Consider the following 24,313-nt stretch of genomic DNA (forward strand, 5'->3'; position numbering starts at 1 on the left):
TTCTTTCATCTACCACTATGCGTCCAAGTTACCACTGCAGCAAAACTTGCATTTGAAATAACCATATAGTCTTCCAAACATCAGTTAGTTTCAGCTGATCGTCAGACTAGTGGAGATTATTTGGATGGTTAAAAGTATGAAATATCCAATGGTCCTATTTTCAATATAGAGATAATCAAAGTTGGGATGGCACCATTTTCATTCATGAGAAGACATGACCCAAACCATGATTCCATATGTTCCAAATTTGAAATATTTTTAAATTACAGTTTGTGCGTCTTCACTCGTTATAAATGGAGTCGGACTCGTACAGCTTTTGCTGTTTTGAATTATTGCAATTTGACTCTTGACGAATTGCCTCACTTCTCGACAGTCTACCAGAAAAAACAAATAAAATCAATTTATTAGAAGTTTACGGCATCTGATTGTGCTTAATTTCGTACTCATTCTTGCCTAAAAGGCAATCTAATTGCAGTAAATTTTATTTGGACAGTCCCATTGGATGACAGAGTGATCTTGGTGAACATTACAGTCTTTTTGGGTATTGTTCTGTTGTGTCTAGATGAACTCATGCCCTTTTCCTTCTTTGTGAACAATGTCACTGGATGGTCCTGATGGATGACCATTACATCACACCACACTCAGCTTCTAAGTGCAAGTGGAAAGGTTCAATTATGGAAATGGAGTCCTTGAGTGTGGGAAAAATCCGGCATTTGGGCCCTGGAAAGGTGAGAAATGGATTCCAGTTGGAATCCATTTCGAGTTAAAAGCCTGTTTTCGGATTCCTGGCCAGCAGCCGGCTAGCAAATTCCTGTGAAATGGATTCCATTCCAACTGCCAATTTATTTATTTTTTAATTTTTTGGTTTAGTATTCATGGCCAACAACTGACTTTCAGGTTGTACTTACAATTTTGATTTAGGAAATATTGGATGATATTTTCTATCTTGAGGATATTTAATTTTTACTGTTTTCTTATTTTGTTGTACACCTTAGATTTAGATATGATTCATTTTTGGGATCTATTAGTATGTTTACATCCCTTGCTTTTTGTATAGGTTGGTTTGTTGAATTTGGAAAGTGAGGACTTCACCAAGAAAGTAGTAGACCCTAGGCAAACTAGTTTTCTTTAATGCATCATTTTCTTCCATATTTCTTTAATGCAGCAGTGCTAGGTTGAAATTTTCAGCATTTCTACAGGTTAAGAAGTGGGTTGATCCAAAATGTGGACAATCGACCGGGCGGATTAGGCATCCTGATTCACTATTAAGAGCAGTGTTTGTTGGGAAGTGCGGAAGGTGAGCCTACAAGATCTGACGGTCTACACGATGTTTGGAACCTTTACAAAGCAGAAGATTGACTCTCCAACGGCTCGCCTATCTACTACTGGAGCAGATGGATCTATTCACACCTCTGATCCTATGGTATAAGTGGCCCCGGATTGCGATCTATGAATCAGATCGTTCCAAGGACAAGCTAAAATGGACAGACTATAGTGCACACTGTATCTCTCTGTATACTCTCGGTTTATCGTATGACTCAATGCTTTACACGAGAGAAGCGCATTCCTTTTTATAACAGAGGAAGGAGAGTTTGGGTGGGATTGGGATAAGGCCAAATAATCCGATCAAATCCCTATCTTCAATTAAAAATCAAATTCATATTTGAATTTGAAATTTAATTCAAAGGAAGAGACCGGAGAAAACATGGGACGTACCCACTAGTGATTGCTCACAAGTGGGCCCCACTGGCCTACGTCCAACAGTGTTGTCATCAAATCTCTTGGTAAGTTTAATATCGTTTGATGAGTAAGAAACAGATTCTATAGATATTGTTTCTCCCCTTTTCACTTTTATTTTTATTTTTTTGTTTAGCAATTCCGTCCAACTAAGCATCCAAATGCATAGGTAAACAGGGGTTTTTCTTGCCCCACACACACTATCTCGCTTCTTTTGAGATTTGCAATTAAAATTTTATGTATTCTTTTATGGCTTTGACATACCAGTGGCTCTATATGAGTAACTTTTAGGGAGTTCTCTGTTTTCTCACCTCCTCTCTTTTTAAGGGAGTTCTCTTCTACTAGCACACATCTAATTCTTTAGTTTTAGATAGTCTTTTCCTTAATTTTTTTCACGATATGCCATTTGAATTCATTAGAGGCATTTATAAATTTGAAAATTTCCTCATCTCTAGACTTTCTGCTATCTTCATCTTAGCTTTCATTAGTTATTAGGAGGAAGATGTTATGTTTTTTTTAAAAAAAATCTGAATCTCAGTTCCAAGATATATTTTTGTTTTCTTCCTGCAATGCAGAAACCTGGCATTCAATTGGCTGAGTCAGAATATTCAGTTCTCCTTAGCTTCCTTGAAATCTCTCCGTTATTTGTAAGTTCTTGTAATCTGTGAGGGTGTTAAAGTCTCTGGTTTATGAGTAGGCAGTTTATTTTGCTAACCGATCTTTTTTCCCAGTGCAGGAATCTGAGTCACAATTCATATAGAGATGCATAGCTAGAGAACTTCCTTGATTGGTTGCTTTGTATAAAACAATGCTTTTATGGATCCTTTCATGATATTCCAGCTATTGTGACAGATTTCAATATTGTTAGTTATCTAGGAGGTTTCAATTTTAGTAACACTGTGATCTTATTGCCCTTCATAGTTAACCATGGTGTCTTCACTAGCTGAACACAAAAAGTTCCTTATGCATTTATCAATTTTCTCTTTGATTGTCAATGTCAACATTTTCTTGACATGGATTACCTCTGGTTAATATCTTTTTTTTTTCTTTCATTCTTTCTTCAGGAGTGTTTTAGTTTTACAGAAAGAAGAGCAAGGTTAAGAAGTTATAAAACCAATCCAATGGGCAAAGTCTAGACGTATACTACTGCAAAACCAATTTCTTCTTATTGGTTAGTTGTTGTGGACTTAGGATTAGATTGTTTCTCATTCTTCATCAGTTAGACCTATGGTATTTACTTTGGGTAATTATGGTAGTAAACTTTTCATTTATGTAGGAACTTTATCAATCACCCTCGGTATGGCCATTCTATGTCAAACCTTATCATTCAGAACATCCTGATTGACAGGTAAGTAATTCTGCTTATTTCTAATATACCATGAACTTTAGTACCATGGACTGTTGTTTGGTCCCTTTGGTTATCTTTTCACTTGTAACTCACTTATGAGTTAAGTAATATGAATTCAGGATGGACTCATTTGCAATGTTTGACAGAAGGCCGACTCAAGTTTTCAGTTGGTTTAAATTATTATGAAATGTTGTTGCATTTTTCATGTACTCCACAGTTTGCTTCATGATTGTTTTCCTTTTTCCTGATGCAGTCCAGAGTATCCTTTATTTAGAGCACGTGGACGGTCCATGCTTAGTTGTGACATGCAATCGTTTAGAGAATATGCAGATGGGATTGCTACATCAGGGTTCTTACTTGAAAATAATTTAGCTAACCCAGAAAATAAGCTGATCTGCTCATTCCATGGGTTCCATGCGCCCCAAAAAGGGGTGCGCTCCAGCGGTACCAGTACCACGGTAAGCTTATGGTGACACCAGGCAGATGTGGGTCCATGTGATGTATTCACTCCATCCAACTCATCTATCAGATGCGTCACCTCAGAAAAAGCCTAGGACCAAAACTCAGCTTGATTTGAAACTAAGGTAAGCCACAAGAAGGTGAGTCTAGTTCTTATCTTCATTTGTTTTTATTATTTTTTCCTTAAAAAAAAAAAATCCATTTTATCAATGTCATTGATTCTTTTTGAACTACCTTATGTGTCGCATAACTAGAGAAGTTGGTTCTTTGGGTAAAAAATTATGAGCTTATTTTATTTTCTTCTTACTCTATGAATTAATTCAATAGTGATTAATTATGGAAGTTTCATGCTTTCATCAGCCCACTAATCAAATATAGCCTTGCCTTATGACGTGGTCTAAATTGGTCATGGCTAGGTGTTGGACCCGAAATGTAGGCAAGTGGAGCAGCCATTCTGAGTTGCACAACACCCTGTCTAACCTCTCCCACATACGGGATCTCCCCAGGTGGTTTTTGCTCCATGTAAAACTTGCTGCCATGAAACCAGCATCCAACAGCCTCGCTTGGCTGATGGCTTCAGCAAACTCTAACGAACTGCCCCACTTGATGTGGACCGTCCATTGTGAGGGGCCACACTTTGATGTGAGTCATCCATCATGTGAAGCCCACTCCGTCTATCATGTGGGCCCACCTTGATGTGGACCATTTATTGTGTGGGGCCCCACCTTCAATATGGATCATTCATCATGTGAGCCCACCTTTGATGTCAACTGACCATCATGTGGGCTCACCTTCAATGACCATCGTCCATCATATGGGTCCCACCTTTGATGTGGACTAACCATCAATTGGGATCCACTTGATGTGCATGTTTCATCTTGTTGGGCCACACTTTAATGCGGGCCATCCATCATGCGGGGCCTACCTTTGATGTCAATCGTTCAATATGTGGGCCCACCTTGATGTGGACCATACATCTTGTGGGACCCCATGTTCAATATGAGTCGTTCATCATGAGGGACCCACCTTTGATGTCCACCGTCCATTATGTAGGTCCCACCTTTACTGTGGACCTTCCATCATGTAGGTCCCAACCTTCAGTATGAGCCATTCATCATGTGGGCCCACACTTAATGTCAACCTTCTATCATGTGCTCTCACATTCAATATGCCCACCATCCATCAAGTAAGGCCTACTTCTTTTTTTTTTGCACCAATGGCCAATCTCTCTATCAAGAATTCGTTGGCCAGTGTATGAACAATGAAGTTCGACATCATATATCGGGCACCTTTGGTGGATTTCTTAAGTTGAGAGTATAAGCAAAGCTTGTCTGTGAAAATCTTGACATTCTTAGAATCCTCTGCATCTTCAATTTTGTATATGTATCCATCCAAGGTGGCCGTGAGCTTTTGGGACCGCTTGTTCAATGTGATTCTGATGAAGAGCGACGGTTCTTGGTTTTGAAGCACTGGTTCGAGCACGGCATGTATGCGAACTGAGCAACGGATCTGGGTATTGGCAGAGATGATGATTTTGGTGTTTTGATCGAACCAGGTGCCAGTTTCCTCGTCTAAGAACATGGCTGCTGATGTCGTGATAGTAAAGAAGGAAGAGAGAGAAGAAAAAAAAAAGAAGAAGAAAGAAAGAAAGTGGGAGGTGTTTATAGAAACAAAGAAATAGAAGAAGATTAAAGTTTCTATAATTCGTTAGGGATGAGTGGGGAACCATCAAATCTTAACCGTTCAACTGTAGCTAGAAGGTCTGTAGAGCCCACATCGATATGCGTGTTGCATCCACTCCGTCCATCTGTTTTGCCGCCTTATGTTAGGACATGATCCCAAAAATGAGGCAGACCGAAGGACTACCCAAGAGAGTGGGATGAAAACGGCTAGGGTTGAAACTTGCCAAAGGGACCACCTTGATGATTATTTCCCTTCCAAACTCCCACCAGCTTGGATGGGAAACAAAATAACAGCCATATGCAGAAATTGTCTGTCCCCAACTAAGTTTTGAATGGTGGTTGTTCAGTCCCCACTGTTTCAGTTGTTGCGGCCCACTTGAGTTTTGAATCTGCCTAGTTTTCATGTTCATGTCCTTAACATGAGGTGGAGAAATTGATGGACGGAGTGGATGCCACACGGACATTGTGGTGGGCTTCACGGAGTTTCCCCGTACATTGTACATGCCTGCGTGAGATTTACGCGTGGTCACAGGATTTTGGATTTCATGCGGGACCCGCGCATCCAATAGAGAACCAACTTTGGTTGCGAAATAAGCAGCTTCTCCACACGCACCTTTTACACGTATCGCACGTGAGAACATGAAACTTGCATCGAATCTAAGATTCACATCATGCTTAACATGTTCGCACGTGCACCGCGTGTAGAGAAGCTTGTACAGAGGGTGCGTGTGGGGCTTCCCGATCTCACCGTTTTTACGGTGGACGCGGCCGCCCGGACGGTAATCGGTCTGGGGTCCACCGTGATGTAAATGTTTTATCCACGCCGTTCAACTCTTTTGGTATATCATTTTAAGGTTTGGAATTAAAAATTAGGCATGTACACAGCTCCACTGGACCACACCAAAGGAAGCTGCATTGATAATGACACCCACCGTTAAAACCTTTCTAGGGGCCAACGTGATGTGTTTTTTACCATCCAACTTATTAATAATTTCACGTAGGCGTGGATGAAGTGAAATCAGAAATATCAGCTTGATCCGAAACTTCTCTAGCTCCCAGGAAGTTTCAGATTAATACGATTTTTTTTCCCCTTTTCATTCAGGTATTTTTGACCTTACGAATAGATCGGATGGAAAATAAACGTTACGGCGGGCCCTACTAGTTTTTTAACAGTGAAAATCTTTATTTCTGCTGCTATTTTAGGTGTGGTCCATTTGAGCTTTGGACATGATTCATTTTGGGTGGTGCTTTAAAATGATCTTAAAAAATGGATGAACGGTGTGGATATAAAAAATACATCACTGTGGGGCCATGCAACTTTGATCTCCTTTGAACCGTTCGTACAACTCGGAGATGGAGGAACGTCGGCGCTCGTCTTGGTTTTTAATAGCAGTAACTGTCCACCTGAAATTTTTATCTGTGTCATGTTTGGGACCATACTCCACAATATAGTTACAAAACATATGGACGGCGTGGATACAATACATACATCGAAGTGGGTCCTACAGTCAGGGTCGCACCCACATCAATGGTTCAGGGGTGGCAGCCGCACTCCACAGGACCACAACTGCTATCATCCCCTCTTCTCTTCTCTCATCAGGAGTCGTTTGGCACCCACAAAATCTTCGATTTCGTAAAATGTCGTCGAGAAGAGCTGCCGCTGCCGCTGCTCAAAAGGGTAAAACTCTCTCCTCTCCAGCTTCTATTGAAATTACCATTTCTGCCCTTGATTCTAAAATCACAGAGAACAAGATCCCGACTCCAACCCAATTCAACCATTTGGTGAATGATCTATTCAATTCGATTCGAGCCGGTGCTTTTGTGAGGTTAGAGGATGCAGCGGGCCTCTTCAATCGTATGGTCCGCACGCAGCCGCTGCCTTCAATCCAGACCTTTAATCGCCTGTTAACTACTATTGCTAAAATGAAACACTATTCGACCGTGATTTCTTTTCATCGGGAGATGAATTGGTTAGGGATCCCATCCAATATCTGTACATGGAGCATTCTTCTCAATTGTTACTGCCGCTTGAATGGCATCGGTTCTGGTTTTGCTATTCTCAGCGACATCCTGAAACGTGGCCATGAGCCTGATGTCGTGACTCTGGCTACCTTTATTAAGGGGTTTTGTATGGAAGGGCGGATTGGGGAAGCGAGTAGTTTCTTTCTGAAGACGGTAGAAATGGGATATCCTTATAATGTGGTGTCGTTTGGGATACTAATTGACGGTCTTTGCAAGTCGGGGAACAACGGAATGGCTCTTGGGTTGCTTCGGAAAATGGAGAAGGAAGCGGGTAAATGTAGTCCTAACCTTATTGTTTATACCACAATCATTGACAGTCTATGCAAAGATGGGCTCACAAGGGAGGCGCTTAACCTCTTCTCAGAAATGGTTGGTAAAGGGATTCTGCCGAATGTTTTCACTTATAGTTCTTTAATTCATGGACTATGCAATTTAGGGCAGTGGAAAGAAGCAATGAGTTTGTTCGAGGAAATGTCAAATCGAGGAATCTCGCCTGATGTCACAACTTTCACCATACTGGTAAATGCTCTTTGCATAGAAGGAATGGTTAAAGAAGCCCATGAATTACTAGAATTGATGACTCAGAGAGGTGTGGTGCCTAATGTAATCACATACAATGCATTGATGAATGGCTACTGTTTTATTGGCCAAATGGATGCTGCCTTAAAGATATTTGATTACATGGTCTGTAAAGGTCATAAGCCTAGTGTCGTGACTTATAGCATGTTAATCAACGGCTATTGCAAGAAGCAGATGGTAGACGAGGCTATGTGGCTTTTCCGAGAAATGCCTTGCAAGGGATTGAAGCCCAATGTTGTTACTTACAACACTCTTATAGGTGGGCTATACCGGGTATGGAGAATTGTGGCTGCACAAGAGCTCTTCAATGAGATGAAAGCTCATGGACAATGTCCGAATCTCATCACATACACCATTTTGATGGATGGGCTATGTAAAAGTGAGCGTCCTGTCGAGGCAATGAAACTACTTAATGATATGCAAATTAGAGGAATTCAACCAAATAATAAAGTTATGGATGTCCTTATTAATGGGATGTGCGAAGCTAGGGAACTTAAATATGCAAAGGAGCTTTTCAGTTGGGCCTCCACCATGGGCTTGGGGAATGATGTTAGGACATATAACACATTAATCAATGGGCTCTGTAAAGAAGGGCTTTTGGAGGAAGCTAATGGATTGTTCTTGCAAATGGAAGAGAAGGGTTTCCAACCAGACAGTTTCACCTTCAATGCTTTAATTAGGGGCTTTCTACAAAAGAATGAGACCCTCAAGGCAATGCAACTTCTTGGGGAAATGGCTAAAAGACATTTTTCTGTGGATGCATCCACCGCAACTATGTTAGTAGGCTTGCTCGCAGATGACGTAAAAGGTCAAGAATACCTGGGAATGCTTCATAAATTTGTACCCTAGGGGCGACAAAGAGGTGATTTGGTGAACTTCGATTCAACATCAACTCTCTCTCTCTCTCAAGCTGTAACGACCCATACCATAATTGTAACAATGGTATCTGTTCTGACCACTGTTACCGTTAGGGAATACCTTGCTTGTAAGAGGTTGATACACATTCAACTCCTCCCATATTCCTTTGAGTTTCCTGTAATATTCACCTAGCGATTTATCTCCTTGTTGGAAAGGAAGAAACCTTTTCAAATAATTGGTGTGGATTGAGTGATGTTTTTATTTTTATTTTATTTTTTATGAATACATCTCTCATGGATAGAGCTATACATGAATCGAGTTAGCTAAGTCATCTCGCTCGACTCAACTAGGAAAAGCTCGAAATTGGATTCAGATCGAGTCTGGCTATTGAATCTGCATCTCCATCATCTTGCACCAACGACAATGTCACAATATTAATCTCCATGGCCATATGTAACTCCTTACAAGCTTTCATGGCCCGCTCTGCCATATCACTAGCACCAATGGCCAAGCTCTATGCAGAGAATTCACGGGCCATTGGATGAACATTGAAGTACGACATAATATATTGGAAACGTATGGTGGATCTATTACGTTGAGAGTATCGATGAAGCTTGTCTGAGAACATCTGGATGTTCTTAGAAGCCTCTAAATCCTCGATTTTGTACATGTATCCATGGGAGGTGGCCGTGAGCTGCTGGGACCGCTCTTTCAAGGTGATTTTGATGAGGAGAGAAGGTTCTTTGTTTTCAGGCATTCGTTTGACTTGCCATTTAGGTGTTTGGTGAAATGTTTGAGTGAAGTGCTATCCATAAATTTGAGATAGTTTTGATGCATTGGCTTACTAGAGATCTTACTATGTGGTTGAATTATCTTATTTTCAAAATCAAACTACAATCCTTTTGAATTTCGTACATGATTGTATTAGGCCACCAGGACAGTATACACCTAGTAGTTGTGCAACCATTGAAATGCCTAGGTGAATGATTTTGATAGCTATGATGCACACACATGCACGTTGCACTTATTTTATTATTGCATTTTTATTCACATAACCATGTTCTTTTTTCCACCATGCAATTATATCAACCAAAAACCAGAAATTAAGAAGAACCAAGTCCCCATGTTCAATCAGATTTCATTCGAAGTCAACAAAAGAATCCTCATTCTCAGAAATCAGGCAGAAATGAAAGAAACCCCACACTATTTTACCATCACAAATTCAGCAAATTTTTTTTTTTTTTTTTTTTGTTGATTCAAGTATAGCTCAACCCAAAAGATTGTATAGCTCTGTTCAAGTTTTTAAGTTTTTACAAGTGGAGCCCATGGTTCACTAATCCAAATAGATGACTACAGTGGATGCGATGTCCTCACCTTTTCATGGTGTTCAACAAATAGATGTCTAATAAAGAAAAAACAGCAAGAGTCCACGCCATTATACCTTTCACATATCTTTAGTCAAGGAAGTAACCTATCATGCCTCGGGAAGAAATGGGGGCAGCTGTCACAGCTCCTTATTCAAAAAACTGTTTCAAATGCAATTCCCAATAGTTAACAAGGTTTTATGCTTGAAACAAAGGTAATTTTTTTTGGTTTTTTATTTTTACCTTTCCTACGTTGCTTTGCTATTGATTCCATATAGCTTTTTCTTTCTTCTTTATATAGTTTCTATGATGATTTATATTTTTTTACAAGGTTTCTAGAGAATATATGTAGTTTCATTCTCGATTTCCATACAAACAAGGGTAAATTCTCGATTCTTAGTTCTAGATTCTTGATTTATTATTTTATTTTATTATTATTATTATTATTTTTTCCATTTTCCTAGATATTATTCTGCTGGTTTATGCCGGGGAAGAGTGTAGGTCTACTAGGCCACTCCTCTTCCCTTTTTTTGCTCTGTTCATTTTTATTTTTCAATTTCAATTTTGAGTTTGAGACATGTTAGAAATGATCATGAACAGATGATAAAGTAGAGTCATAGGAATCAGACTATGGTAGGGCCATATATAATACAGCACACATGGCACAGTTTTGTACCAAGCAGGTCAACCTATATACTGATTTACGGCTCATGTATCAAAATCACACCTATTAGAAATTCGTATCCATCTGATCATGGTCATCAAGCCAATGGAAAAATTAAAGATTGACACTGAATACTCGGTGGAGTAAATTGAATAAAGGTGGTAAATAGGATTGTATAGTAGGGATGAGTTCTACATAATAAGACATCCTCAGTAGGGCCCAGTAGATGGTTAAACCAGATTGATAATTCAACCTGGAAGTTGTGTTGTGGAAAGATGGCCCTACCACATTCTATTCTCTTCCCCCTCGATCACATGGTATGTATCATCATCTCACCCCTAGTCTACCACTGCTTGGGATGAAAAACGTATTAATGCAGGGGCATTTCACACCGGGCTCGAGTGGGGTAGCCCCTGGGATGCGGGGACACACACGGGGTGGGCGGCCCATGTGATTTGGGGCCCACGAGCCTACGATGGGGGTTCGGTTGAGGTCCTAACCCATGAGATGTGGGGCCTGGGCTATGAGATAAAGGGATTAATTCGCCAAACTCTGACAGTTTGAGCTTTTAGAGCAAGTGGTTAATTGTCCTGCATCAAATTGGTATTAGAGCACGCCATAGCTTTGTGAGAACCATGACCACATAATGAGTGAGGTTGCTTAAATTGTTGAGCCACCACGTGTTAAGAGTGGGTTCCACCTATGAATGGCCCTAGAGTCGAGTGGGTTCCAATGAATTATGGCACTAGATCGAATGTTGAGTGTTGGTTTTTCAATCAAATGTTGCGACAACGCAGATCATCTTGATTTTGGGAAAGACATTGCATGGTGGGGACCACCCATGAACACAGATAAAGTACTTGCTTCTACATAGAGGCTTCTTTTTTCATATACAATACAAATTGTGCTAGCTATGTGTTTTGGGGGTCATTTGGCAACCTAGAATTTAGAAATTACTAAAGAATTTATTTCCATGAAACAAATTCTCCGAGAAATTGAATCAATTGATTATGTCTAGAAACTGGGAATAAAATTCCGCAGAATCTAGAAATGTGCCTGGGAACCTAGAATTCATTACCTTGGAATGTCAATTTATATGACAAATTAAAGAAATATGCACGTTTCCCTTGGGATTTGCAAGCTAGCCTCGGGCCGAGAATTCAAGAACTAGCCTTTTTCTGGATTTGGCTTGATAACTTGATAGGATTGTATTCATTAGCTGATTCTCTCTCTTTTATTTTTTTAGCTGACATGGTTATTTTTTCTTTTTTATTCTTAACTCATCTTTTTTTGGAAACCAGTCAAGGCAGAAGTTGGAAATTGAGGATCTTTGCTTATTTGAATCCTCTGTTTTGATGTACCCCATGGCTTATTTTCCCATTTTTGGCATCCACTTCTATATCCCTCTGTCACCTCTATAGCTAGCTGTAGACACTTTATCAACATCTCATTAGTTATATATATATATATATATATATATATATATATATATATATATATATATATATATCAATTTCTTCATCCTCAACTTCACCTAATCTTGTGCTATTTACATGTGCTCAAGTTTTTGATGTGTTTGTTTATCTATATGTCAGAAAGATGATCTTAGAACTGTGGTGTCCTATCTACAAAGCAACCCAAAAATTTCCTGCATAGGTCTTTGGGGACGATCTATGGGTGTACTGTCACAAGGTAGTTAATCACACAATCTTAGAATTGATCATTTCTTGATTGCTGAATTATAGTATCTTCATCTATTAGCTGTAATTGTGCTAATTTATTTGTATGCCAGCCACCCCCCCTCCTCTCTCTCTCTCTCTCTCTCTCTCTCTCATGTACACAAACTATCGTCTGTTCTTGATATTAAGATATATCTATTTCAAATTTGGCCCTTCAATTAGACATTCAAATGGGAATAAGTCTGCTGGATGGATTTGTAATTTGATTCAGACACTTCTTACATCTTTGGTTGCATTTTTCTCATCTTAAAAATGACTACAGGGTTGAAGAATCATAACACATCATCCCTTGCTTTATAATTTTTCAAAACTATGCTGTCATGTTTTTCTTTTTAGCTGATCTGTTAACGTCAGCAGGCTAATGGTGCAAATTGAAGAAGTTTGAATATAAAATAAAATAGGCTTGTAGATGTTTTCAAGATATTAGTCATTGCATTGAGAATTTTTTTTTTCCTGTTTTTTTCTCGATCAGGTTTTTGTACTCAATGTTCACACTGGGTGAATAACAATATTTTTGGAAGGGAATGTGCCATATAATTCATATCTTTTGATTTATGGATATGCTTTCACTGGGATTATTGGCAGCATTAATGTAATATAAATAATCTTTTCATCTGAATTTAATTTCAATCTTTTCTTATAATTACTTGGGAGGAATGATGTCAAATGCCTATTATCAAATGCCTAAGTCAATGATACCCCCAAATTAGGTTTTACCAACAGATTAATGTTGAGATCCAATTGACTTGTAATATAAATCATCTTGTGCCGAACTTTAAACACTTAGCATGGGTCATATTATTTACTTCTGGTTTACTCTATCTAAGACTGATTTAAGTGGATATCTTCTATGGCTAGGAGCCTAGGACTACTACTATAAATGTTAAAGGTTTCAGAGAAATTGTAATCCTTGGATGCCTAGACAAATGTCGCAAAAGGATGGTATTGAAATCTGGTGAAAGAGATTTGGATATTTGTGCAGTGAGTGGTCCTCTGTCTACCAGGTTCTGCATTTTTGGTTTTAGTTTTCTTTAATGAAATCCTTCTTGATTTCTAATTAAAAAAAGGTTGTGGCTTCACAAGATTGGCCAGAGGTCATTAAGTATGCTGGTTTGGTTTGGTTTGGTTTGTGCACAAGCTCATCGCTGGGAGCTGATCCAAGATCTTTTTAAAGTCTGGCAAGCTCCTGTACGGGGCACCGTTACGGGTGGCATGATCAGCTATTGTCTCTTATTTTCTTTGAGCTTTTAAATAAAGTGGTAGATTTATTATTTATGATCGATGTGCTCTTGTGGGTTTTCACACGTGGCCATCTTAAACAAGATCTATTTACTGTAGCTGCTTAAAATAAAGAGAGGGATTTTAATATCACTCACTGTTTTTTTAAATCCAGGGAGCTTCTGATTTCTTTCCGTCGGGCAACTGGGCAGAAACCTCAGTTTTTAAAGGGATGTCCTTCTCTGTTTTTGTTTGTTATATAATGTCAACTTACCTTACCTTTCCTGTAAATCTTGATAGTTGCACTGAAATCAGATTTCTAGAAATACATATAAAAAAACAAGAGCTACATTGATTAATAAAACTTTAAATGAATGGAATGGGTCATAGGTGTTTCAAGTTAAAGCCACAACTGGATATGAATAGTACTGAAGAATAGGACACTTGTGTTTGTATTTGTCCCCTGAAGACAATGAAGACGTTCTGTGAAACCATCTTCAATTTTGAATAAGATATGGTTGATATTTTTGGGTTTAGATTCATCTCACTATCACTGTAATGGAAGATCTGCAAGGGCCTGAAAAGGTGATTGATTTGAGAAGGTAGTTCTTGTTTGCAGGCACCACAAGAACAGAAGGAGCTGATGAGCAAGACTTCGTCCAGGCCTTCTCAAATGCCTGTCCAAATTGCACCGAAGAAATATAAGACTTCTTCAAACCCACACACACACACACACACACACACACACACCCAAAAAAAACAAAAAAAAAAAAAAACAAACATGCCTATTAGTCTATTACATTAGAAATAATTAAGCCAACGGATTTTCTTTTTGTCTCCCTGCTTGGACTTCTTGCAGGTGAAAAACATGGAAGCTCAGATGAAAGAAGATATAATGGCTGAGGTAACACAATCTGGTGGTCGAATGCTATTGCATCGTGAAGAACTTAATCCAGTGTCGAAGCATTCCAGTGTAGAAGGGTACTGGGAGAACATTTTATTAGATGATGTGAAGACGCCTGCAGAAGTATATGCCTCTCTGAAAGCTGAAGGCTACAATATTGAATACAAGAGGATACCGCTAACATGAGAAAGAGAAGCCTTATTGACAGATATTGACTCAATCCACTCCTGTCAAGATGAGTATGGATCATGTATCAGACAGCTAGCAACTATTATCTGTTTTACGGTGATTTCTCTTATAGTTAACTAAGAAATTTTTTTCCTGTTAATTTCAGGTGATGTAATCTAACTGAAGGACTTTTTCTTTCCTGCAGATCTGCATGTTGCTATCTTTTTGCGTCACACGCTGGTTATGGGGGAGCTGCTTATGCAATAGCGATCACTTGTCTTACACTGGTTATGGTGTACCCTGCCATGATGTATGTGTTTTATCACATGGTATATTCATTTTCTAAGCTCATTTTACGGCATGAGCTAAAAAATAAGGCAGATCCAAATCTCAGGTGGACCACACAGAAAACAGGAGTGATTAAAACTTACAGGGAGCCACAAGTTTTGTATGAAACTGATAATTGTGTTATAACTTCATTAAGGTGAGGTGACCTGACAAGAGGTTGGATGGTGAATAAACATGATAATAGGCATTAGGAAGTTTTTATTGGGGCCATTTAATCACTGCCATTTACAGTAGTGCGGCCACCTGAGATTTGGATCTATTTCATATTTTTATTCATCCCCTAAAATGAGTATTGAAAAATGGATGGAAGGTTTAGGTCAAACACAGATGGGATTCATTAGTGACCCCTCCAGTAGTAGGTTGGTCTGGAAAGGCTCCCACCATTGTGGGGATGCTGATTGCCTACTGACCCATCACGTGGGAACACCATAATGTATGTGTTTTATTCAGGCTATCCATCCATTTTGTCATATCATTTTAAGGTGTGAGCCCAAAATTGAGGTAGATCCAAGGCTCAATTGGACCGCACCACCAAAGGAAATAGTGGGAATTGAACGTTAACCACTGAAAACTAATTTCTTTTTGCAAGCTTCAAGAGAATTTAGTTAACTCAGAACATATTCCTGTGTCCTTTACAAGAAAAGAAAGTGGTTTTTATATTCAGAATTGTTTTCACTCCTTTGGAGAGTGAGATGGAAGTTTAGTTGGCCTCATATGTTGGCTCAAAAATCAGAACTTCAAGGCTATTTACTGCAAGTAGTTTCAATAATTTTGCCCGGAAAAAAAAAAAAAAATTTAAAAAAAAGAAAAAAAAGATTGAAAAAGCTGAGTTGTGGAGTAGGTTTCCCAGAGATTTGGTTTGGTAGACAGTGGGCTAGAGTGCTAACGGCCATGCAATACAGGAGCAGGCCCTTCATATCATGGTAGTCCTTCGCTTCAGCCTACAGAAACAGTAGACTGCCTTCTGTGGTAGCCCCAAAATTCACATCCATTTCTCTAGTTTCGAAGGTGACATTTTTGTGTAAGGGAGAGATTCAAGCAACTCCAGCTAAATAACAAAAATAAAATAAAATAAAAATAATAAAATAATAAAAAAAAACCTTCATAAAATGCTTCTTATATTCTGTAGTCCAAATGACAGGGACTTGTTGAGGGCTTTGAAATTGGAGTGTGAACTTCAGTGAGGGGTGCAGTTTGCCTGTTGTCTTTATCCTGTAATTTGGGCAAGCATCTTTGGTAATTGTTACATGATTATTTTGAGCGGCAGTCATTTGATTTTGCCTTTTTTTTTTTTTTTTTTTGCAAATTTGCAGGCGATATTTTTTTCTAATCACATTCAAGAGCAGCTGGATGTGATGCTTGTTATGGAGCAATAATGCCTAATTCTTTTTGTTATTTTCTGGCATAGGTCGCAATGTATAAAGAGATTATATGAAAATGAGCTTAAATCTCGTGCTTTGGCACTAATCTTTGTGCGTCTTCATTGATCCTAAATGACAATCCATTTCTGTGCAGGTTTTGTTTCATGATCCCAAGCACAAGAAAATTTATGCAACTGAAGGTCTAATGACTGAGATTTGCTAGGTGCACATGCAGGTATAAGGCAACTAATCTTAAACTTTTTAACTCTTTTTATTTATTTATTTAATGGACAGATGTTGTCATTTGATGCTCATCAGAAATGAACTAATTTTTATATATATTTCAAAGTAGATGCTTGGGCCGCATTTTGGTAGTATTCTTCTTCTGTTGATAAAATTAAAAAATAATAATAATAATTTATTCGATTTCTGTGATGCAGGTCTTTGTAGGAACTTTGATTTATTGCAATATGGTATAGCATGTAGTCTGTGCTTCTCAATTCATCATACTAGTTTTCACAACTTGAAATAAGTTTGCATGAATTTCTTATTCCTTAATTCAAATTCATGAGGGTCTAATAGAAGACAAATAATGACCTTTTCTTGTTGCCTAAAGTTCATGAATGCCTACATCTGCATGTTTACTAGTTTTTCTTTTGAAAATTTGTTAATTTGGATTTCATCTTTGATCAATCCCAGGTGTAATATATTAGCCCAAAAGTCTGTCTAGATGTACTTTAGAATGAGAATTGAAGAGAATGAGGTATGACCCATGTGCAATATGCTTGAGAAATATTAAGACAATTTAGCATGAGTCACATCATTTATTATTATTTTATTATTTTATTATTATTTTTTTCTTTTGAGTTTGATGTAGTGGGATTCCATAGCACTTTCTATTTCATGTTGATGTTCAAATACCTGGCCTTGACATTGGCAACGCTGGAAAAGTTAAGAAGAGGTTTTCTATAGCATGGTAAGGAAGAGAAGAAGAAATTTCATTTGGTCGATTGGAAGGAGGTGTGTAAGCACGTACAAGAAGGTGGGGCTAGTATAAAAGACCTTAAGAGTATGAATTGGGCCCTTTTAGGCAAATGGACTTGAAGACTAGGGACGGAGGACGGGACCCTCTGGAATACATTAGTCAAGAAAAAGTATGGGCGTTTAGAGGGGAGTTGGTGGACCAAGGACCTATCCAACTACAGAGCTTCGGCGTTATGGAAAGGGTTGCCATCCATTGAAGTTAGGAATATCGACTCTCATCCTAAGCTCTCGATCTGCTCGATCGATGTCTTGTCCTGGATATTGGAGTACCACGTCGTCGACCTCCTCGTTGATGGATCTCCCTCTCCTTTGGTTCACTGTCGGCAGTATCCCACGATAAGTGCGATTATGAGTTCCCACACCTGTTGGTGGCAGGTCACCGCCATGAACATGGAGTGGCCCTAGGGCCTCCGTCAAGCGATCGATGACAGCCTGCAGCCCTTGCATGACTTGCCGATTCTCTCGTTGTGCTGCTTCGAAAGTTGCCGCCGTTAAAGGCAAATTTCACGGAGCACCATCCATGGGATTGTTGCCCAACCTGTCGCTAGAAGCCATAGATTCGAGGAGAAAGACTGGCTCTAATACCAAACTAGCGCATCGGAGGACGTGTTGAGTCGAGCATCGTCTTCCTCAGGGGATAACTATTCTGAATCCACAGAACTTCTCTGGACTCACAAAGATTCATTGAATCCACAAGGAAAATAAGAAAATAGAATAATTTTTAGAAATTCGTAATAAATTGATTGATCATTAAAACGAGCTTGCAACCTTCTTAAATAATGACATGAAATATAGGAAGAAGTTTCAAAATTAAACTACAACTAAAACTAGTAGAAATTGTGACTTACTATAACTATCAACAGTTTTGGTATTGCTGGAATAATACATGCTTATAATCATTAGGAAGTAATCGACATCGAAGAAGGCATCTCATCTGTGGCCATGATGACATGGGCGCCTTATTTTGTCGGGCTCATGAGAGTTGTAAATGCTCCCACCATGCAGCGGCACCGAAATTTAATTTAAATGCTACTAATTTCACCTTTTTATACTTTGACACGTTCATATAATTAAAATATATTTCTAGTTCGGCTAACCAGTCGAGCAAATCTTCTATGCATAATAAACCGTTAAAACTAGAAAGTTCGGCTTTGCCTCGATAGTCCCTCCCAGCATGATTTAGATGATCGCCTTCATGGATTGGTCGTCGGGCAAAGCCTTTATTAAGGTCTTCGTGTCTTAAGCTCGAATCACCTAGTGTAGCCTTACGATTTATCACCGGTAGTGCTCTACGGAAATCGGGTTTTGGCTTATAGCAACCACAGGCGGTGGAGCATCATCTAGGGTTCGGGACGGAAGTAACGCATCCGCAAGACGGTCGAGTGTTGCATACAACCCTTGCATGGTCAACTGACTATCCCGGTGGAAAGCTTCTATTCTTTCCGAAAGATAACGAATCCCTGAATTACCGTCCACAGGATTTTGGTTCATACCTTTGTTGTTTGCCATCGGCCCGAGGGGAATCCTCGCTCTGATATCAATTGATGCGGGGATGAACTTGATGAGGTCGATCACCGTCTTCCTCAAGGATAACTAGTCCGAATCCGTGGAGCTTCTCTGGACTCCTCACAGAGACTTCTCGAATCCATGAAGAAAAGAACAAGAAAAATAGAAATAAATTCTAGAAAATTCGTAATTTGATTGATGATTGAAATAAACGAGTTTACAACCCTTTATATAGGGATACTGAGCGATGGGAGAAATTTCAGAATCAAGCTACGACTAAAACTCCTAGAATTCGCAACTTACTATAAATAGTAAACTTGTATTTATAGACGGTTGTGATGTCTACTAGTGTGCAAGGTTTTCGGCCAAAAATAGTAAGTTTCATATTTGGCTTCACCACGCTGTTCTCCTAATTATTCTAAGCACTTTTCATGTTGGGCGCAACTCCTAAAGTCCAATGGATGAAGAATTATAATCAAACTAAAACTTATTATTTATAATAAAAACGGAATTAAAATAGGGAAACGACAGTTGATCCGATGGTATTTCGCAAATCCAGCTTGCGCAGCCAGCATAACGGGGTTGGGTAGCTAAAGTAGCTTGTCCTACCCCAAAATCATATATTTTGCACCCGATGACTCATTCCGAATTGCGAGATATGACGGATTTAAGGTCTGACGGTCTGGATCACTTCTGTCATCGACCGGACCTTTTCTGATACATCTTGGCCATGAAACTGTCCCTGACCCACTCTACATCAATCAGGCTAATGCTTTTGTTTTCATTCCGTCCCAAGAATAATCTCATGAACGGTTCGATGGCATTTATCCTGTTGGACGTAGGCCAGTGGGGCCCACTGGTGAGCAATCACTAGTGGGTGGGTCCCATATGTTTAGGCTTCTTCCGCCTTTTCCTTTCTGTTAAGATTTTAAATTCATTTTTAAATTTGATTTTGGATAGGAGATAGAGAAGACCGGATAATCTGGTCTCATCCCATCTCCTTCATTTCCTATAAAAAAGGATGGGCTTTTCTCTCGTAAAGTGCAATCAATCATAAGAAATACCGAGAGTATACAGAAAGATATAGTGTGCACAGTAATCTGTCCATTTTGGCTTGTCCTTGGGACAATCTAATCCATAGATCGTGATCCGAGGCCATCTATACCGTAGGATCAGAGGTGTGAATAGATCCATTTACTCCAGTAGTAGATAAGCGGGCCGTTGGAGCGTTAATCTTCTGCTTTGTGAGGGTTCGAAAACTCGTGTAGACCGTCAGATCTTGAGGGCTCAGCTTCTGCGCTTCCCTACAGTGGTATCAGAGCGTTCAACGACGGATCTCCGATTATTTTCATCTAAAAGGTAAGTGACCCTTTTTTTTTTTTGCTTGGATTCCTAATCATGGCTTTCGAATGGTATGTGCATGTGTTATATTTGAACTGCTGTGGACAGTACCCACTACCACGGCCTGTCAATATGGACAATCTGGATTCCTATATATATATATATATAGCCTGGCATGCATTTTGTGGGACCATGGTTGTCAGTTTGTAGCCCATAACGTGGATGGGCCATATACAAAATTGAATAGATATTGTGAATGACACCCTGGTATCATCCACAAGGGCCATGTACAAAATTGAATAGAAATTGTGGAATTATGTTTTTCACTGATCTAGGCCGTTGAGATTGTTAGTCTCACTATTGATCGCCCCTGAAATAAATATATCCTAGATTGAATAATCCTATCATCTAATAAAATGAAGGGATTAGATTCTTACATCAACTGAATTATTGACATATGGGATATACAAAGTGGGGCCCATAATATCAACTGGTGGATCAATAAACTTTGGTCCAGTTGCCCACTTGGAGTAACCCAAAACTCTACAGCTTTCTTGCAAGTAATATGTATATTTCTCTCTTTTTTCTTTCTTTTTTTCGACATGTACATATATATGCATGTGAATGTGATTTCCTTTATATCATTCTATTCACTAGTGATCCAAAGATCATTAGTGATTGAAATGATCATCAACCATGATGATCAATGTTGATGAAAGGATCCATCATCAACAATGATCATTAACGGTAATGATCGGATCCATCACTAATGGTCATAATCACAGGTGATGATTGAACTCTCTTTATGGCTATGCACTTCAAATTTTTTTATTTTTTAATCTGATAATAATGATTATATGTGTGATATAATTAGGCCTGATGTGATCAGATCTAAGCCTTTTTTTTCATTGGAATATAGAAAATTAGTGTTAGAATGCTCCCTACACATATAAATAGGTTGTGCATAACCTGAGTGAGAGTTAATTCTCCTCCACCAAATGATGCATGCAACTAAAAATGAAAGGTTGCACGTTATACAAATTTATTCTTATAAAAGCATTAAACTCATCTTAAATAGAGAACTTGATTGATCTACACCGCCCATTCGGGTATGTGAACTTTCAAATCTCGTTAAAATGTGTTGACTACTTTTATACTTTGAAAATTTGTATAACACGTTTAGCTAAGTAATGATACTTATGCAATGTAGAGATGGCCACTAAAGTGTTAATCGCTGAATAGCTGAAAGGACAACATTTCGACGGTAACAACTATGAAGACTGGTCCTGTGCGGTGCGAAGCCTTTTGTACGAGGACGACATATCGTACACACTCGATGAGGTTCAAGAGGAACCCATACTGGCTGAAAACGAAAATTTAGGAGAACATAGGGCTGCAATGACCCGCTACAATAAGTGGCGTAAACAAAATCGTTCAGCTCGTAATGTCCTTATTAGCACTATCCACAAAGAACTCATACCTACGTAAGAAATGTATGACACCGCTAAGGGAATCTGGAAAGCACTGACAAATACCTATGCGCAGAAGTCAGATGCGAGAGTTCGGGCAATGGAATTAGAATTCCAGGAGTATAGGATGCCAGTCGCCTGCCCCAGTAAAGATCATATCTGTAAGATGGAGCAGATGATAGGTGTCCTTATGAATGTTGGGTGTAAATTGACTGAAAATCAAAAAATAATAGCAATGCACCGTTTCTTACCTGAATCTTGGGCCCTAATCAAAAGAATTCTGAACCATGCTGATTCTATTACTATGTTTAAAGACTTTTGTGGCCACTTGATACGTGATGTTGAAATGAATGCAATTCAATTAGGATCGGCCAAGGCCTTTATAACAGAGACCCATAAACGGAAAGCTAACAAGAAACGGTTTAAAGCTCGCAAGAAGGCAAAAAAGAATAACTAAGAACAGAATACCACGACACCTCCTCCAAATCTCAAGGAGGGGAATGGAAAGAAGAAGCGGAAAAAGACAAATATAGCCTACTTTGTCTGCGGAAATTCCGGCCATTATGCTCGGCAGTGTGCCCATAAAAAGACGGTAATTTCTCAGTCAGTAGATACTTTGTATGTAGGCGATTGTTCTGAAATCCTTTCCGTTGACACTATATCTAACGAATGGATTTTGGATTCAGACGCAACAAAGCACGTTACGTGGAGTCGTCGAGGACTCGAGGAATTCCAGCTTGTAGCCAAGGGAAGTTACAAGGTGTATATGGGAAATAATGCTGTCGAAGACGTACTAAGGATTGACGTTTTACATCTTCGTATGCATATAGGGCAAACAATAATCCTCCATGATACTCTTTATGCACCGGGGATGCGTCAGAATTTAATTTATGTTTCTAAGTTATTATATGATGGTTTTAATATTCGATTTTCTGGGACGAGTTTCTTTGAGACTAAATAGCCTCATCTTTGCATGGAGAAATTTAATTTCAGATTTATTTATTCTGGACGTAGATAGTGATAATGCAATTCTTGCTTTATCTGCTATGTCAAATGAAATTGTAGTATCTGAATCTCAAAATTGGCACGCGAGGTTAGGTCACATTGGAAAGGATCGTATGACAAGACTAGTACGTTCTGGTCTGTTAGACTTATCCAAAGTTGATTTGTCATTTTGTGGACATTGTGTGTTCGGGAAGACTTCGAAGAAACCATTTCCTAAAGCGGCTAGGTCCAAGGGCACACTAGAGATAGTCCATTCAGATATCTGTGAACCCTTCAATGTACATGCCAAAAATGGATGTTAATACTTTGTCACTTTTATTGACGATTACTTGCGTTATGGATATATGTATCTCATCTCACACAAATTTGAGACTTTTGATTGTTTTCTTAAATATAAAGCTGAGGTGGAAAATTAGCTTGAGAAAAAAATTAAAATCCTTCGATCTGATAGAGGTGGTGAGTATACATCTGAAATGTTTAAATCATAGTGTAAACGTTGGCATAGTTCGACAATACATAATGGCTTACACTCCACAAAAAAATGGTGTTGCAGAGAGAAGGAATAGGACGCTATTAGACATGGTTAGATCGATGATGGCACAAGCCAATCTCTCTACCACATTCTGAGGAGACGCACTCTTAACAGTCGTCTACGTCCTTAATAAAGTCTCATCCAAATCCATTCCTAAGACCTCATATGAGTTGTGGTCTGGAAGGATTCCTTCTCTAGCCAACCTATGCCCTTAGGGATCTTTGGGATATGTTTTACTACCTACTCCGCATAGAGGTAAACTTGATAGTAAAACCATTGAATGCGTGTTCATAAGGTACCCTATGCATTTAAAGGCATACGTTCTAGTTTATGAGAACTATAGACGATTGATTGAGATAGAATCCTGAGATGTGACTTTCGTTGAAGTTAAATACCCGAGCCAAATGCAGCAAAAGGTTCCAATAGAACTTTTTGAAATACCCGATGTATCTAAGGAGAGTGGGAGTTTTGCTTCTTAAAATGACGACGCTCCTATAGTTCGTCAGGACAGTGGGAGGACATCTCAGTAGGCTCCTGAGTTATGTCGAAGTGAAAGAGAATTGATTTCTCAAAGATACTTCGATATTGAGGGGCAAACATTCTCTTACGTTGCGGTTGATGATGATGAACCTGATTCGTATCAGGATGCATTGTTATCTTCTAACTCGGCCGATTGAGTGAATGCTATGAACGAAGAGATCGCTTCCATGGAGAAGAATAAAGTCTGGGAACTTGTTGATCTGTCTTCCAATCGCAAAGCGATAGGTAATAAATGGGTACTAAAGATAAAAAGAAAGGAAGATGGAACAATGGACAAGTACAAAACACAATTAGTTGCTAAAGGTTTTACACAAAAAGAAAGCATTGATTACGATGAGACTTTTCACTTGTTGCAAAGTTCTCCTCAATCCGTGTGATCTTGTCCATTGTCGCAAGTTTAAATTTAGAGTTATATCAGATGGATG

At 39.0% G+C, this 24,313-nt stretch overlaps 2 protein-coding genes and 1 long non-coding RNA gene across 8 annotated transcripts in view; all 3 read left to right on the plus strand.

The window, feature by feature from the left end:
* Positions 1-1,761: 1,761 nt before the first annotated feature.
* LOC131249008 (uncharacterized) lies at positions 1,762-4,728 on the plus strand. Of its 5 annotated transcripts, XR_009172600.1 has the most exons (5): positions 1,762-1,784; positions 1,874-1,906; positions 2,313-2,908; positions 3,014-3,085; positions 3,339-3,912. It is a non-coding gene; the product is annotated as an uncharacterized LOC131249008 (long non-coding RNA). The 5 variants fall into 5 exon arrangements; XR_009172599.1 differs by lacking the exon at positions 1,874-1,906; XR_009172598.1 differs by lacking the exon at positions 1,762-1,784 and adding an exon at positions 3,961-4,728 and having other exon boundaries at positions 1,805-2,908; positions 3,339-3,669.
* Positions 4,729-6,864: 2,136 nt separating this feature from the next.
* Positions 6,865-8,920, plus strand: LOC131249014 (pentatricopeptide repeat-containing protein At3g22470, mitochondrial-like). The gene has a single exon (XM_058249574.1). It carries the CDS (start codon positions 6,865-6,867, stop codon positions 8,674-8,676), a length of 1,812 nt encoding a protein of 603 aa, XP_058105557.1. The 3' UTR covers positions 8,677-8,920.
* A 151-nt stretch (positions 8,921-9,071) lies between these two features.
* The window catches only part of LOC131249016 (uncharacterized), a 127,383-nt gene continuing 112,141 nt past the window's right edge, over positions 9,072-24,313 (plus strand). Inside the window, exons 1-6 of one of the 2 annotated variants that reach the window (XM_058249577.1) lie at positions 9,072-9,401; positions 12,309-12,405; positions 14,530-14,859; positions 14,948-15,052; positions 16,606-16,686; positions 17,151-17,832. The gene's annotated coding sequence lies outside the window, so the exon portion shown is untranslated. The other variant, XR_009172622.1, reaches the window with a different exon arrangement.

Source organism: Magnolia sinica, chromosome 6, assembly GCF_029962835.1.
Source record: "Magnolia sinica isolate HGM2019 chromosome 6, MsV1, whole genome shotgun sequence".
Taxonomy (NCBI): Eukaryota; Viridiplantae; Streptophyta; class Magnoliopsida; order Magnoliales; family Magnoliaceae; genus Magnolia; species Magnolia sinica.

Coding starts and splice junctions, on each gene's coding strand:
- LOC131249014 (XM_058249574.1), top strand. CDS start 6,865: ATGTCGTCGAGAAGAGCTGCCGCTGCCGCTGCTCAAAAGGGTAAAACT.